Consider the following 17,941-nt stretch of genomic DNA (forward strand, 5'->3'; position numbering starts at 1 on the left):
AGGCTTAGTAAATTCAATATAGCAGAAAATTCTTTCTGGAATTGGATAAGTCTTCTGTCAAAGCAGAGCAGAGTCATGGTTTTACCACCGAAGATAAAGAAGTGGCAATCCGGACTGCCATGAAAAGCCCTGGTTTCCATTGCTGGGCTTGCTGAGTTTAGCTTGGGACTAAGCGTCTGTGAAGTGGATTCAGAATTGTCCTTAGACCCAGAGGGGCTTCTGTTTTCAGGAATTCGGGTAGAGAAGAGATACTCTACCTGTATGCCCGGAAACGAAGATTCATTTCCTAAGATCTGAGCTGAAGAACTCTGCATTAGGAAGGGAGACACTTATTTGTTTTAATTGGTAACAGGTGTAGGAATTAACTGCATTTCTTAAAATATATTTTATATATATATATTTTAAATTAATAACCATCACTTACTTGAAGCTGAATGATCCAGCCAACTGATCCATTTGAAATATTGCCTGAAACCAAGAAGAATGGAAAAGTAAACGTCTTGGAACAATCATAAAAGATTCCAAAGTGCCCATGCGCTACCATCTGTTCCTGTTTATGGAATTCTTTGTACCCTTACTTCGTAGAGAGTAGTTGTTACTCTCGTTGGGGCCAGACCCCTGGAATTGAATCCTGGCTCTGCCAGTTACTAGCTGTGTGGCTTTGGGCGAGTTGCTGTAGCAGTCTTTGCCTTAACTTTCTTATCTTTAAGATGGAGGTAATAACAGAAGTGATACAGAATTAACAATTGCGCAGCCCTTAGAATAGTGCCTGGCATATAGTAAACACTCAGTAAGTATGAAATATTTATTATCTTTTTTACTCTTACATTGTAATTTATTATCTCATCTACTCTTGCTTATCATGCTTGGTGATCTGGTACAAAGGCAATTATAACCATAATAGAGAAGGGAAAAGACACTTCTAGAAGTAAGTCCATGTTTTACAATTACAATATGACAACTGTAGCTCAAAATAAAGAAGAAAAAAGCAAACATAAAAATTAAGCATAAGAACTCAGCAAGCACAGCAGTCTGGGCTATTTAGTGCGTGAGAAAATAGCATAAACCTTCAATAGCTCCACAGGGCATCAGTGTATTTCAGCACAGTTCAGCGCCTGTTGTTCAAGTAATGATTCTGACTCATGAAGAAAGTGTTAAATTCTGTTACGGTGTTCGGTTCAGAGCAGCCAGAATATGTTTCACATTTTAGGAAGATTCCAAAACAAAGTGAAAAAAAAAAGGTATTTAAAGGTTTCTTGAGGATTTTGAATTATATAAATTTTATGTATTTGTATTTTTTTGCCTCCTCCTTTCAGTCCAAATTAATTTTTCTTCAGAATGATATATAAATGTGATCTTTATGCACAAGCCTAGTTTCCACTCAATACCGAACAACACTTCCTTTGTACATATCTAATTTTAGCCTTTACTTTAGCCATTCCATTGCTCAGTGGTACCTCCGTACAAAATCTTCATGGCTGTCCAGCTGGCCAGGTCTTGCTCTGCAGTGGTTTACCAGGAGTTGAGATAAACTATAAGTCATGCCAACTATGTATTGCACTATGACATGTAGTGTTTACATACACATTGTTGAGGAAGAAAGACCATTTTGCTCTAAACTCTTTTTTTATTTTTAATTGTGGTAAAAAACACAACAAAATTTACCATCTTAACCATTTTTAAGTGTACAGTTCAGTAGTGTAAATTATATTCATGTTGTTGGGTAACAGATCTATAGAACTTTTTCATCTTGCAAAACTGAAACTCTATGCTCATTAAACAACTCCTCATTTCCCCTTTCCCTCAGTCCCTGGCAACCACCACTACTTTCTTTTTCTATGAGTTTAATTACTTTAGATACTACATGTAAGTGGAATCATATAGTATTTGTCTTTTGTGACTGGCTTATTTCACTTAGCATAATGTCCTCAAGGTTCATCCACGTTGTAGCATGTGACAGGATTTCCTTCTTTTCTAAGGCTGAATAATAATTTCATTGTTTGTGTATACCACATTTTCTTTATACCTCTATCAATGAACATTGGAGTTGCTTCCACCTCTTGGCTATTGTGAATAATGCTGCAATGAACATAGTTGTGCAAATATCTTTTCAAGACCCTGCTTTCAGTTCTTTTGGATATGTACTCGAGTGGGATTACTAGATCATATGACTATTCTATTTTTAATTTTTTGAGGAACCGCCATATTGTTTCCATAGCAGCTGTACCATTTTAGTATCCCCACCAACATTGTACAGGATTCCAATTTCTCCACATCCTCACCAACATTTGTTACTTTGTTTTATTGATAGTGACCATCCTAATGGGTGTAAGGTAATACCTTATTGTGGTTTTGATTTGCATTTCTCTAATTATTCATGATGTTAAGCATCTTTTCATATGCTTGTTGCCCATTTGTAAATCTTCTTTGGAGAAATGTCTATTCAAGTCTTTTGCCCATTTTTAAATAGGGTTATTTGTTTTTGTTGTTGTTTGGTTGTGTAAGTTATTTATATATTCTGGATATTAACCCCTTATATCAGATATATGGTTTGCAAATCTTTTCTTTTCTCTCATTCCATAGGTTGCCTTTTCACTCTGTTTATTGTTTCCTTGGATGCACAGAAGTTTTTAAGTTTAATGTAGTCCCATCTGCCAATTTTTTGCTTTTGGTATCATATCTAAATCATTTCCAAAACCAATGTCATGAAGTTTTTCCTCTATGTTTTTTCCTAGAAGTTTTATGGTGTTAGGCCATATGTTTAGGTCTTTAGTTCATTTTGAGTTTATTTTTGTATGTGGTGTAAGGTAAGGGTCCAACTTCACTCTTTTGCATGTGCACATCCAGTTTTCCTAGCACCATTTGTTAAAGAGATTGTCCTTTCCCCCATTGTGTGGTCCTGCATCCTTGCAAACATCATTTAACCATTATACATGAGGGTTTATTTCTGGGCTGTTTATTTTGTTCCCTTGGTCTATATTTCTGCCTTTATGCCAATACCACACTGTTTTGATTACAGTCATGCATTGCTTAATGACGGAGATACGCTGAGAAGTGCATCCTTAGGCAATTTCATTGTTGTGCAAACATCATAGAATGTACTTACACAAACCTAAATGGTATGGCCTACTACAACACCTAGGCTATTTGTACTAATCTTATGGGACCACCATCGTATATGCGGTCCGTCGTTGACCAAGACGTCATTATGCGGCACATAACTGTACTGAAGCTTTGTAATATGTTTTGAAATCAGGAGGTATGAGACCTCCAACTTTGTTCTTCCTTTTCAAAATTGTTTTGGCTATTTGGTGTCCTTAAGATTCCATATTAATTTTAGGATTATTTTTTCTATTTCTGTAAAAAGTGCCATTGATATTTTTTAGGGATTTTAATAGGAATTGCATCAGATAATATGGGCATTTTAACAATATTAAGTCTTCCAATCCATGAACATGGATATCATTTCTTCTGTTTGTGTCTTCTTTAATTTCTTCCAGCAATGTTGTAGATTTTAGTTTACAAGTCTTTCACCTCCTTGGTTAAGTTAATTCCTAAGTACCTTATTCTTTTTGAAGCTATTGTAAATGGGATTTTTTTTTAACTTCCTTTCCAGATTGTTTATTGTTAATATATAGAAACCAACCAATTTTGTCTGTTGATTTTGTATCCTGGAACTTAGCTTAATATGTTTATTAGGTCTAAGAGTTTATTTTATTTTTTTATGTGGAATCTTTAGGGTATTCTACGTATAAGATCATGTCATCTGCAAACAGAAATAATTTACTTCTTCCTTTCATTTTAGATGCCTTTTATTTCTTTTTCTTGTCTAATTCCTCTGGCTAGTACTTTCAGTCCTATGTTGAATAGAAGTGACAGTGGGCATCCTTGCCTTGGTACTGATCTTAGAGGAAAAGCTTTGAGCTTTTTACCATTCAATATGATATTAGCTATAGGCTTTTCGTATATGGCCATTATTATGTTGAGATAGTTTCCTTCTATTCCTAATTTGTTGAGTGTTTTTATCATGAAAGGGTGTTGAATTTTGTCAAATGCTTTTTCTGCATTAATTGAAATGATCATGTGGTTTTTGTCCTCATTCTGTCGACGTGGTTTACTACATTGATTTTTGTAAGTTGAACCCTTCTTGCATTCCAGGAGTAAGTCCCACTTGGTCGTAGTGTATAGTCCTTTTAATGTGCTGTTGAATTTGGTTTGCTACTATTTTGTTGAAGATTTTCACAACAATATTCATCAGGATGATTGGTCTGTAGTTTTCTTGTAATATATTTGTTTGGCTTTGGCACCAGGGTAATGCTGGCCTCATAAAATGAGTTAGGAAGTGTTCCCCAATTTTTTGGAAGAGTTTGAGGAATATTGGTGTTAATTCTTATCTTAAATATTTGGTAGAATTGTCCAGTGAGGCTGTCTGGTCCTGGGCTTTTCTCTGTTAGGAGGTTTTTGATTACTGATTCAGTCTCCTTACTGGTTATAGATCTGTTCAGATTTTTTATTTCATCATTACTCAGACTTGTAGGTTGTGTATTTCTAGTAATCTATCCATTTGCTCTAAACTCTTGACCACCATGTCTTCCCTTCTGGATCTGGATTACTCCTAGGAACATGACTTGGATTGTGGGTTCTGAAGAGCTCTCCTTAGTAAATCTCTGCTGATGGCTTGGTAAGGTTCATTGAAGAGGGCATCCAATCTGTGAGTGGCTACCTCCCTCGCAGGGGTACTATAACTCTTAATATAGGAAGGTCAATGTTTATCAATGCTGTCATGGAAAAGCTACCCTCTTGGAGGAGGAAGTGCTGCTGTTTCCATTTCCACCCTCTTGGACTTCTATGAAGATAAAGGAGAAAGGTTTAGACTTGAATATAAAAAATGAATATCTTGAATATCTAAAACGAATATCTTAAATGAATGTTACAGTAAAATTCTGAAGATTTTTTGCTGTATTAAGTGAGGATCTATGTTTATATTCTAAATCCCTAAGGAGAAAAAAGTGTAAAAAGCAGCTACTCGGTCCAAATGTGGTTAACATAGGTTGAATAGTCACCATACTTATGGAGATTTTTAAAAAAGTAACTTGCCTACTAAACTCATTGCCTAATCTTGAAAATGTGTAAGTTTGGTCGGGAAGTGGCAGAGTTAGAGTAGGTATGGAATGCTGGTGGTGGATGGAGCAGGAAAGTATGGCAAGTTGAGTGCAAAGTTACAATCACTAGGAGAAAAATAAGCTGAGATCACTTGTATACTCCAAGGCAAATGTATGTAAGCAACAGCACATTAGGTTTCGTGCAGGCCTCACAGTCTTGGAGTGAGTGTAGAAGGATGATATTCTTTTATCCAATTTAATTGACTGAATGTTTTTTATTTCCATTGAGAATTTAAGAATAGAACAAAGAATTTGAGGTAACTAATAATTTGTATTGCTGTGTTTTCTTTAATAAAATTAGGAGGCATTTATTTTAGGTTCAAGGGACTTTATATTTGGCAATATTTATCTAATCAACTAGAATTTTTTTAACCTTCATTTTTCTTTCAGCTCTAGAGTTATCTTATAGCAAAGAGATATTCTCATTCCAATAAACTTTCGGATCTGCTTTAACCATTTAACATTCTCAGCTGAGTCACTGTTGCAGTGCTGAGTTATATTTTCAGTGAATTAGTGCTGTTTTAATGAATAGCTTTAACCTCTAAATTCCAGTGAAACAGAATATTTAAAGTACACTACTGTATTCTTAATATCTAAGACTTAGTTTACCTGGATAAATCTTTGTTGGATGAATTTTTAATAGATATAACTCACAGGAAATTCCACATGATATGCTCATAGTATCACAATGTAGTTAATGAAATAATGATACCACATTGAATTGCTCTTCTCGGTATCCTTTGCTGTTTCCTTTCTGCCTAACCTTTTAGCACTAGAGTGTCTAAGTCTCACCACTTTGGATCTATTTTCTTTACTGCCTACAGGCACTCCCTTAGTAATCTAGTCTTATCTGATTTCATAGCTTTATCTATCATCTTTATGCAAATGAATCCCAAATTATACAGCCCCAACATCTCTCCTAAATTCCATACTACTTTATCACACTTCCTATTTGATATCCGGAATTAAATATCAAATAGTCACTTCACACTTAACATTTGGAAAACTGAACTTCTGCTCTTTTTCCCAAATCTACACCACCTGCAGCCTTTCCTAGCTCATTGATGGCAACTCCATTCTTAAGGTTGCTCAGGCCAAAACCTTGGAGTCATCATTTATTCTTCTCTTCCTCTTATACCCCATATTTAACCTTTAAGACATCTTGGTGGTTCTACTCTCTTCAAACTGTACCTGAATCTGACTGAATGATTGTTCTTACCAATTAAAAAATTAAGGCTCAGAGAAGTTAAGAGAACAGCTCGAATTCACATAGCTAGTCAGAATTCAAATATATATTTTCTGACTGACCGCAAATAATATGCTGTTTTGATAATAATAGTGCTTCTCCAAAGTAGATGTTATAATTGGCTTTTTATTTATATAGTTCAGAATTATAATCTTACCTATTGTATAGCTGGATCTTTATAACTAATTTATGTTGTTTCCTTAGGTTCTATAGGAATTCTCTAGGTACACCATAGTTATTTCATAAATACTTGCCAACTCAGTTGAATTGATTGGTACTTACCTGCCCTTGTATTTTGCTCTGGGTCAAGAACCATGTTTTCAATTGCAAGATATAATTGGATATAATCATGTATTGAGTGAAGAAAATGGGACTTAATAAAATAAAATATTCAAGAAGGTCTTTTAGAAGGCTCTTTTTCAAAGATTTTTTTGCCATATCTCTGTGGATTTAGAACATGTATGAGCTCTTGCTATGTTATATATAAATACTTTTCTATCTGCTGGAGTTTTCATGATAGGTAATATTCATCTTGATACTAATCCTTGAAGCTTACATTGTGGAATTATTATTTAAATTATTTAGGATTTTCTCTCAAGCGCCTCAGTATCAGAGGGACATTTCATAACTTTTAAATCCACTATATTCTAAGCTCCTCTAATAGATTATAATGGCAAAAAGGCAAAGGGTTGGGATATTGGTAGAGAGATATCAGAATAGAAATTTCTGTGTTGATTAAATTCTTGAAACACCCTTGTTCTACTGATGTACTGTTTGTATGTTTATAGAAGTTATTCCATGCTTATATAATTGAATGTAGCAGAAATGAGTATGTTAAGCTGAATTTTGCTAGAGTTAAGTGATATCCTTGACAGAAGCCAAGATTAAGCTTTTGGGAGATGTCTATTATGTCTATTGGTATGACATATTTGGAAAGCTGATCATTGTTTTTCTTCTTTTTATGTACATGTAGAACATTTATCTATGAAACAGATTTTAGGTAAAAAGCCCTTGGGATCATTATTTGTCTTTTTATTTCTCTTCTGAATTTGCATTTTAAAGTTGACTTGTTTTGTTATTCCGTCAATTTGTGTTATTTTGTTATTTTGTTTAAAGGATGAAATTTGTTGAATATTTAACTCATAAAAGTAATTTTCACATCTCAAATTCTATGTATCTCTCTGTCTACCTACCTACCTACCTTTGCTTTGATAGACATATTTAGCATAGAAACACTCTTAAATATTCTTATAGGCTTTGGAAATATCTCTTAAAGCAATAAGATGATATCTGAGGCATTAAAAGCAAAAACTATGTCTAGTAACTACTCCCTGTGCCACTGAATGAGTTAAAGATGTGTGGCAACTGCAGCTGTAAGGGCATGTATTTAGAAAGGAAACTCAATTTGCTACTTCTAAAAAAATGTCTGTTGGCAAACAAACCTAAAATAGAAGTTCAAAAAAGGGATATTTTATTTCTGGAAAATGTGATCGTTCTGTTACCATGTGCAATGATGGATAGCTGCGGGTCTTTATACTGTGAAATAAACTCTGATCAACCATACTGCTGTCTTTTCTTTTTTCACAGTGTATGCCAATTAAAGGCTTAGGATTCGTGCTTGGCGCCTATCAGTGCATTTGCAAAGCAGGATTCTATCATCCTCGAGTCTTCTCAGTGAACAACTTTCAGAGTAAGTGCCCTTTGCTTCTGTGCATATATCTGAATACACATAATATCTACATAATTATTCAGATTTTCTTGTAACCTCATTGGAGTTCATGGTTAAATCTGGTTTGGCATTCTTTCATCGCTTAAGAAGTTTTTGCTTTGGTTTGTCATCTATAATACTCTGGAGTACCACAAAAAAAGTGTGTTCATTTTAGGGATATTTTAGTTTTCAATAAATTTTAAAAACCTGAAAATATTGTGGTTACTGGGTAAGACCAATTGGAATTCAGTTATTGGCAACTATTGTTGCAGAAAGTTCCTAAAACTAATTTTGCTTGTTTATTTTATTTATTTATAAATTTGTTTATATATTAGTTTTCTATGCTGCATAAAGATTTGCCACAAAGTTAACAGCTTAAAGCAACACAAATTTATTATCACACAGTTTTCATTGGTTAGCTTTCCAGTCAGGACTTAGCCTGGTCCTCTGCTCAGGGTCTCACCAGGCCAAAATCAGGTGTTACCTGGGATGTGATCTCATCTGAGGCTCAGGATCTTCCAAGCTCATTCAGGTCATTGGCAAAATTCAGTTCCTTGCAACTTTATGCCTGAGGTCCCCGTTTCCTTGCTAGATGTCAGCTTGAGTGTACTCTCAGCAACAAGAAGTCACCTCAAAGTCTAGCCATGTGACCCTCTCATAACATAACAGCTCACTTCGTGAAGGCTAGCTAGAGAGTCTCCACAGTCAGCTCAGATGGAGTCTTATATGACATAATGCAATCATGGGAGTGACTATACCGTCACTTTGCCATATATAATGTGACCTAATCCAAGGAGAAACTATCCCATCATATTCACAGGTCCACCTACATTCAAGGGAGGTGATTATACAGGGCATATACTCTAAAATATGCTCATCAGGTTATTTTATTCCTGCTCCAGAAAAAGTCAATGTTACAATTTGGATATTGATTTTTTTACTCTATCTCTAGAGAGTGCAATGTTGCCACACTGGCTGGTAGCTAGCTATTGAATATAATAACTAAGAAGGAGTGTAGTGGTAAAATGGAGTAGCTTCATGGGAAGTTAGGATTTGGGCTTGCTAAAAATAAGGTACAGGTATCTTTTAGATAGTCACCCATAAATCTTTGCCAGCATTGTTATTGGTCTCTATAGGAATTTGCATCTCTACTAGGCATAGTTCAAAGGGTACGTTGAGATTGAGACCTGAGTGTCTTCCTCTGGAAATTTTGGTAGACATTTATAGATTTTTTGTTTTTCTCTTAGAAAACACTATTGTTGGTCTGGAGACTGTTTACATTTAGCTTTTAGGTTCTGGTGGTAAGTAACATTTTGCTCTCTTCTCAGTCATATAGGTCACAGAGTTCAGCCCTTGTTCTGAGTATTTGTTGTAGGCAGAATTCTAAGATGGTCTCCAAGATTCTACTCCCTCATGCACTGTACAGTCTCCTCCCCTTAACTGTGGGTGGGACCTGTGAATCCCATGGGGTAGTCACTCCCTTGTTTAGGCTATGCTATGTAGCAAAGATGATGGTATAGTCATTCATATGATTACATTGCATTAAACAAGATTCCTTCCCATAGTAGCAGACTGGAAAGAGATTCTAGTGCTGGCTTTGAAGAAGTAAACTACTTGTTGTAAGAGGGCCATGTGGCTGGGACCTGAGAGTGGCCTCTAAGAGCTAAGAGCTAAAAGCAGCCAGCAAGAAAACAGGCACCTGAGTTTTACAACTGCGAGGAACTAAATTCTTCCAACAGCCTGAAGACACTTGGAAAAGGACTCTGAGCTCCAGATGAGAATACAGCCTGGCCCAAATGCTGATTTGAGTCTAGTGAGACCCTGAGCAGAGAACCCAGTTTCACTGTGTCCAGACTTCTGATTAACAGAAACTAGGACATAATAAGTAGGTGTTTTAAGCCCTAAGTCTCTAGCAATTTATTATGCAGCAATAGAATACTAATACAACAGCAATGATGATAACATATTTTCAGGATGAGTATGCTTTTCCTTGTGTGTACCAAACCACAGCAATCCCAGAGCTTCTTTGGCATTCTTCACATTTATGGTCCAAGCATAACATATGATTCAACGCTGAAGGATCAAGGGAATAGGTTTTAGTTTATGTTCTGTGAAGGTATTTTGTATCTGGTTTACCCACATTTGTTCTCAGCTCCCACTATGTGACTGAAATAAAATATCTAAATATTGTACAACCAGAGAATGACTGTGCCATTTGCTTATAACACCACCAGGAGAAACTAGTTAACCTTTAACAACTTATCTTTATTTAATTTGCACACTCCTACTTTCTTCCTTATTTTAAAAGCCAATGTTTTTCACTGGACCTACTCTCTCTAAGAAAAGGCTGCTTCTCCAGATAAGTCTAACTCCTATGTTGTACACACTGCAGCCATGGGAAAAAGGCCACAGTTTTCAGAAAGATGATCTATATTTGGACATAGCTGTGATTCGGCTTGACCTCAGCACATACTTAACCAGAACCGACCTTCCTCAATGCCAGAGCAGAAAGCTAGCTACATGTTATAATTCAAAGTCAATAAAGTGCTCTTTGACCACAAATATCTTTCCTGATGGCCTTGTCAGTTTACATGAAAATCCAACATTATTCACTCTCGTCCTAAAGAAAGAATCCAACAATCTGACCAGGAATATGAGTTATAGTTCACCAGGGTCATCTACCAAGGACTATCCAAACATTTTTTATATTTTTGGTTTATTGTTAGAATACAAAGTACATATCTCTGTTTTAATATATTAAATATTTTAATCATAGTATCCAGGCAATTCATATGGGGAGTTTTTTCCTGTGTTCTTGAGAAGGTATCCATGAAGTAAGGAATGATCACATGTAGCCTTAGGGCCAAAGGTAAAGAAGGCATTGAAGACCCCCAAAATGAGATAACATGTATAAAACTGCTAGCACAGTACATGGCATATAATGTGCTCATAGATGTAGTTAAATATATGAACGAATGAATGAATGAATGAATGAATAAACTAAATACACACACACACGTAAACAAACATCAGTGATATATGTAAAGAGATAATCCTTAAGCGCCATTGGTCATTAGCACTTTGTCTCTCATATTTTATCATATTAGGATAACCAATTTTTTAAACTAAAAGTTTTGGAGAATGAATTCTACATGGATCAGAAGGAAGATGGGGCAGCGAAAGTCTGCAACAACCAGTGTGGCATTGAGCAGGGCATGAGGAAGAATACTTGGGAGTTAGAGACAGTGGGAGGAAATTAGTTGCCTAATAGGGAAAATGGGATATAGAAAACAGAAAAAGCTGCACCTCAAAGATAAAATTCACTTAATTTATAGCTATAAGTCAAGAAAAACACCTGAAATTCTCACATCTCTATTATAGCCTTGTATCCCATTTGGAGAGAAGAGCTAAGATGTGGTGTTGATCTCTTCCAGAAAATGTTAATGTGACTGTTAAAAATCCTGTTAATATGTGAAGTGATTTAAAATCTTTATTTAGACCTAGGCCCACAGTAAAAAAAGGGCTTGTAAAGACCAACAAGAATATGTTCAAATGACATGATTTAAAATTGTGCTGGCAGCCCAGAGACTGTGTTCCTGGCATCTCTTTTGAAATTGGTGGTCATATGTGAGCTAATAGGATCTGACATCTGGATAGTAGCAGAATTTCAGAATAACCAAGTACTGAGATATAACTGTCTCTTCAAATCCAGGTTGTTCACTTCCAGGTTGATGAAATACAAGCTTATGACAAGTTCATCCTTTTCAAATCCATCTATTTTAGTATGAATTCTGTCTTCTGTGAAACCTCTTTTCTCTTTGACGTGGACACATTACCACCTTTCAGTCTTACTTCTCCTGTCTTTTGGATTGATTTCAGCTTGTGTATGTTTCCAGATAAACCCAACTTACAAATGACCCATACCTAAAAATGACAATCTCTGCTTTGCCAACTTTGGCCTGTTGACACTGGGGGAAAAAAAGGCCAAAACGTAGAGATTTTTTTTAATGTGTAGTCTTGAGAGAAAAAGAAAGGAAGCTGTTTGAAAGCAGGTGCAATATAGGGATGCTGAGCTTGAAGCAAACTATTGAGCAAGGCTAACATATCTCTGGGATGAGCATCGTTTTTGTTGTGCCTCGGTCTCACGCTCCCTCTCCCTCCTCTGTTTCACGGCTGGAGAGCTGGAGGTAGTTGTCTTTCTGCAGACTAAGTCTAGTGTCAGGCTCTAGTACCAATCCCAGACTTGGAACAGATGAAAAGAGCTTGAACATCACATTCTCATAATCAGCATCATCACTTTTGCTATTGGTCTTACTTAAGCCTTGTGGTCTGGTTTACTTTTGCTGTATTGTAGAAACCTACTCCTAATCAGTTTACTCCACTTGTAGTAGTTAAATTCCCTCTCTAACTGCCTAGGCTTATGTTTTTGTCTCAGTCATTTGCCTAATTTTCAATTTTCATATCTTCTTGTATTAGTCCTGTTTGTAGAGATTGGAGTCCAGACTCTAAATGTGTCTGGCAGATGGGGTTAGTTGCCAATGAAAGAGCTCTCAGTGTCGCCAATTTTCTTGGACAGTTGGCTATTGCATTTATGCTATTTATCTTTGACTGTGTTCTTTTCAACTATTAGGGCACACTCCACACCATGTTGGACTTCCCTGGTTGCTAATCTCAGACCTGAATTTCTACAACATTGTTTAACACGATAAGAGCATGGTCGTTGGAATAAGTCTTACTTAGGCTTGAATTTTGACTACCACTTACTTACACTGTGCTGAATTATTTAACTTCCCTAAACTTCATTTATGTCATATAAAATTGGGATAATATCACCTGCTTTATAGAATTCTTATAAGGATTAAATGAGGTAATGAATGTAAAGTTCTAATCGTAGTAGTTGTCATGTATTAAATGATCATAAATATTACTTTTATGATTATGATTTGGAAGCTTGTGTTTATTTTGCTTACTGCTGTCCTCAACTATTTTGCCTGTTTTCATCCCTTTTATCTAGTATCTGCTCCACTTCCCAGCAGAGAAGCATATTTCCAAGTCCCAGATTTTTTAGTTCAGTTGGTCCTTAAAATGGGCCCTGCTCTGAGATATAATACTCATTCCTCCAAAAATCTTTCTTTACTCCTACTAGCTGAAATTTTACTTTATTAGATTTTTTCCTTATTTTATTATTTTTATTTATTTATATTATTAGACTGCTAATTAGAGATTCAGTTATGTTGACAATCGTATTCCCCAAATATTAAAAAACCTCTGGCAGGGAAAGTTGACCATCAATCATTGACATATTAGCACATAGTGGTAGGCAGAATAGTGCCTCCCCCAAAGATGTACATGTCCTAATTTTCACAGCCTGTGAATATGTACCTCATATGGCTCATATGGCAAATAAGGACTTTGAAGATGTGATTAAATTAGCAACCTTAAGATGGGGAGATTATCCTGGATTATCCAGGTGGGCCCAGTCTAATCGCATGAGTCCTGAAAAGCAGAGAACCTTTCCAGGCTGTGGTTGGCGACAGAAGTGAGGACATGAGAAGCGACAAAGAAATGCTACATTGCTGGCTTGAAGATGGATGAATGGGTCTATGAGCTAAGGAATGTAGGTGGGCTCAAGAGGCTGGCGAGGTGAGGAAATGGAATTTCCCCTAGATCCTCCAGAAAAACATGCAGCCCTGAGACACCTTGATTTTAGCTCAGAGAGACCCATGTCAGACTCCTGAGCTACAGAAATACAAGAATAAATATAGCTACATTATATTTCATATAAGAAGCAATATAAATTTGTGTTGTTTTTAAGATGCCAAGTTTGTGGTAATTTGCTGCAGCAATAATAGAAAACTAGTACACTTCAGTTAGTTTCCCACCCAACATTCATTACAGTGTTCACAGTAGCCCATAATGTTTTTTTCTAGAGGAAATTGTTCACAATTCCAAATAATTGACTTGGAGCAATTTATAATCTTGTGGGCTGTCTGTATTAGGCTGGCCTCTGAGTCAGACAGATGGGTTTGAATCTTGTCTCCACTTACTAGCAGGCGACTTGGGCAAGTTTCTCATACATTCCAAGACTCTCTTCCCTTCTTCATAAAGGAGGAATAATGAAATCTATCCCCTTGGTAATTGTGAGGAGTAAATGAGATAACATATCATATCTCCAAAATTATGGTGATTATTATATTAATGTGAATATGGAAAATTTAGTCCTTTTGTTTATAGTATTTATTGGGTGTTTTGGGGAGGGAATGAATAAATTATCTGTAGGCAAAAAATCCATTTGTGTTTAATAATTTTATAATTCATATCAGAATCTTTCCAAGATCTATTTAAGGTGATATTTTTGTCCAAAGAAAAAATGTCACTAAAGTCACTTATAAGCAATAAAAATCAGGACCAGCCCGGTGGTGTAGTGGTTAAGTGTGTGCGTTCCGCTTCAGTGGCCCGGGGGTTTGCAGGTTCGGATTCCGGGTGCATACTGACACACCACTTGTCAAGCCATGCTGTGGCTTCGTCCCATATAAAGTAGAGGAAGATGGGCATGAGGAAGATAGCCCAGGGCCAATCTTCCTCAGCAAAAAGAGGAGGATTGGCAATGGATGTTAGCTCAGGGCTAATCTTCCTCAGAAAAAAAAAATAAAAAAAAGAAATAAAAATCTAGGGGGCTGGCCCAGCGGCATATTGGTTAAGTTTGTGCGTTCTGCTTTTGCAGCCCGGGGTTCGCAGGTTCACATCCTGGATGCGGACCTACACAGTGCTCATCAAGCCACGCTATGGTAGCATCCCACATATAAAGTAGAGGAAGATTGGCACAGATGTTAGTTCAGGGCCAATCTTCCTCACATAAAAAAAAAAAAAAGAAAGAAAGGAAGAAAAAGAAATAAAAATCTGGGAAACAATAGAAAAATGAATATAAGATGTGGAGGTAAGCATATAGAGATAGAGGGAAGGATTGAACTCTGACTCTATAGTAAGGGAATATAAATTTTTAAATTTTTGCATTGGACTTCCTTTTGAATTTATTTTTACAGCTAGCCAATCATGATGTAAATATATGGAAATATATTAGCTAAACCTGATTTTAGGATGCACAAATATACATTCATGTCTTAACACTAGGAATGTTTTAGACAGCAGTCTAAGTATAACCACAGTCTACTGACTGGTCTCTCCTTGTGGATGTTATAAATATTGAAGCAAATATGCACAGAAATCTCCTGAATGTGTTGGAGCTACTCATGTGCATGTGCCTTTTTCCACTTAATTTTCAGATGTGATTTTATCAAGCTGAATACTAGAGATACATTACTTTATCATCCTAAACAGATGAAATAACAAATGAGTATATCTTCCCATGGTTAGCTCATTGCAGCATTTTGACACCAAACATTGATTGATGAACAAGTTCCCTTCAGTTCTAATGAAAAAGTAAACATGTGCATGGAAAGGAGGGAGATGTTTATCCTAATCATGATTTCAGATGAGCGTTATTTGTACCTAGAGCTAATGCTGAACTCTTGATGTCCGACTCGATTCTTTGTCACTTCCAGCTGAGTTCTGTGCATTGTCTGTGACTCATCTTTTTCTCACATGCCTGTGGAAAGGAAGGAGGAGGGGTAGTGACATATAGGCACCTGGAGTGGGGCTGGCCTTGAGAAGAAGGTCCAAGCTCTATCTTCCTCTGCCAGAACCAGTTTCTATCACTGAGGGCCACAACACCTCCAGGAAGGGACCTCTGATTGACTGGTTTGTTGATTGATTTGTATGTCTGAAAATCCATCTGTCAAAAAATATTACTGAGCACTGACTTTGTGCCAGACATTGTTTTAGGAACTGGAGAAAAAGAAGTGAGTAATATAAGTGAGGTTTCTAAGGTTTCAGGAGAGACTCACGTCTTCCCAGAGCACATTGCAATACCCACAAACAACAAATGAGGTCAGTCTTGAGTAAAATACAACTCACTGGCCAATATTAGTAAGGTAGGTCAGAGGTAAGAGCTTTAAGATTTAACTGGCCTTAAAGGGTAGACATGATTTCTATCCAGATACTCAAATGTCCAAATGTTATGTTTTTGCTGTTGTGAAAACACAATTTTATACTACTGGCGCTTAAGACTCTTACTCAGCAAAACCCTTAATGCTACAGTGATATTTCTGTGTAATGTTTATACTATGAAGACCTGAAATATGTAACTTCTGCTTCAACCCACCATACCCCCTTCAACTCATTCTTTTCTAAATCAGAAACTCAGTATTTTTCTTCCATAAAACATAGGAAGAAAACTTTCTGGGGTCCATTTTGACAATACGTACCGCAAGTCATAAAAATGTGCATACATTTTGATCTATCAGTTTGATATTTCTATAATTTATTTCAAGGAAATATCAGTCTAAGAGATTAAGAAAGATGTACGTTTTTTTATCAAAAATGAAGGAGGAGCAGGAGAAAAGTGCCCCTTTAATTTGTTTATTAGTTGAATCTTCAGTTCAGAAAACCAAAAAATTGATATTTTAAGAAAATTTCTGATAAGTTTTAGTGTTTCTTCAGCAATGACTGAAATTGCCAATTGGGATTTTGTGGTAGATGACAAAATTTCTCAGTGTACACACAATGTAATTTTTTTGGCAGTAGGCATTCGAATTAAATTTTGCCATATAAGTTTTCTAATGTTACCTTCTAATTCCATTTGCAATTCCCTTCAAAGGAAAAGGGATGATATTACCTGTTGAAGGAAAGAGTTTAAGATATTAATACTTAACACTATGTATAAGGACGACTTTTAACTAATGAATAATGCAGTTATTCTTTGCTGAACTTTTTTGTGGAAACAGGTATGGCTAGAAAGGAATGACAATACTATTAACTGAAGTTCAGATTTAATAAAGTGATAGGCTGTCTAAGCAAATTATTTAAAACTGTATCTCTGCTTTTTTTTTGATTGTTTTGAATTGTCTAACTTATTTCAATAAAATATTTTTTTATTGAATCCCCAAATGGGATGAAATATTTAGAAAAGCATTGTTAATAGTGTTAACGGTTTTAAATATAGTAGAATAAATAAGCAGTGCAAAGTTTAAAAGAACAGCATAAAAATGAAGGACTCATTAAGAAATCATCTCCATTTCCTGGTTTAGTGATGGAGAATAAAGTATTGTACTTTGTGATTCTACATAAAATAATGTAGCCAACAGTAACATACAGGCACACAATTTAATATTTATTATATGCATTTAATATACATTGTTTTTCAACAGCTATATGTTTGCTATGTGGTACAATCTTAAAAATTTTCTGATTCATTGTTTGTAAAACAAAAACCTTAACAAAATTCATCAAAAACTCACAAACTGATCAGAAAAGTTTTTTGGAAGACTAGAAAAAATACTTTTATTGTCTTAATCACATTCCAGATCAGAGACATGAGACATGGAACCTAAATGCAATGCCTGATCCTGGATTTCGTCCTGTGGATAAAAAGAGCTACAAAGGACATTACTCTGAGCATTGATGAAATTTTAATATGGACTGTTCATTAAAAAATATTGTATCAACATTAAATTTCCCAACTTTGATAATTGCAATATGGTTTTGTATGAGACTGCTTTTTTCTTAGGACATATAAACTGAAGTATTTATGGGTGAAGGGACACAGTATCTCTAACTTACTCTCAAATGGCTCAGAAAAAATAGTATATATATAAATTTATAAACATCTATCTATCAAGAGAATATGAATGATAAAGTAAGTTCTGTAGAATGTAAATAATTAGTGAATTGGAGTAAAGAATATATGGGATTTCTTTGTACTATTCT

At 35.6% G+C, this 17,941-nt stretch overlaps 1 protein-coding gene across 1 annotated transcript in view; it reads left to right on the top strand.

Annotated features, from left to right (window-relative positions):
* The window catches only part of GPR158 (G protein-coupled receptor 158), a 373,712-nt gene that overhangs the window by 189,605 nt on the left and 166,166 nt on the right, over positions 1–17,941 (top strand). Inside the window, exon 4 of the mRNA XM_058532588.1 lies at positions 7,996–8,098. Coding sequence (XP_058388571.1) covers positions 7,996–8,098 — 103 coding nt within the window. The remainder of the gene's footprint in view (positions 1–7,995; positions 8,099–17,941) is intronic.

The sequence above is a fragment of the Diceros bicornis genome, chromosome 36 (genome assembly GCF_020826845.1).
Source record: "Diceros bicornis minor isolate mBicDic1 chromosome 36, mDicBic1.mat.cur, whole genome shotgun sequence".
NCBI classification, from domain to species: Eukaryota; Metazoa; Chordata; class Mammalia; order Perissodactyla; family Rhinocerotidae; genus Diceros; species Diceros bicornis.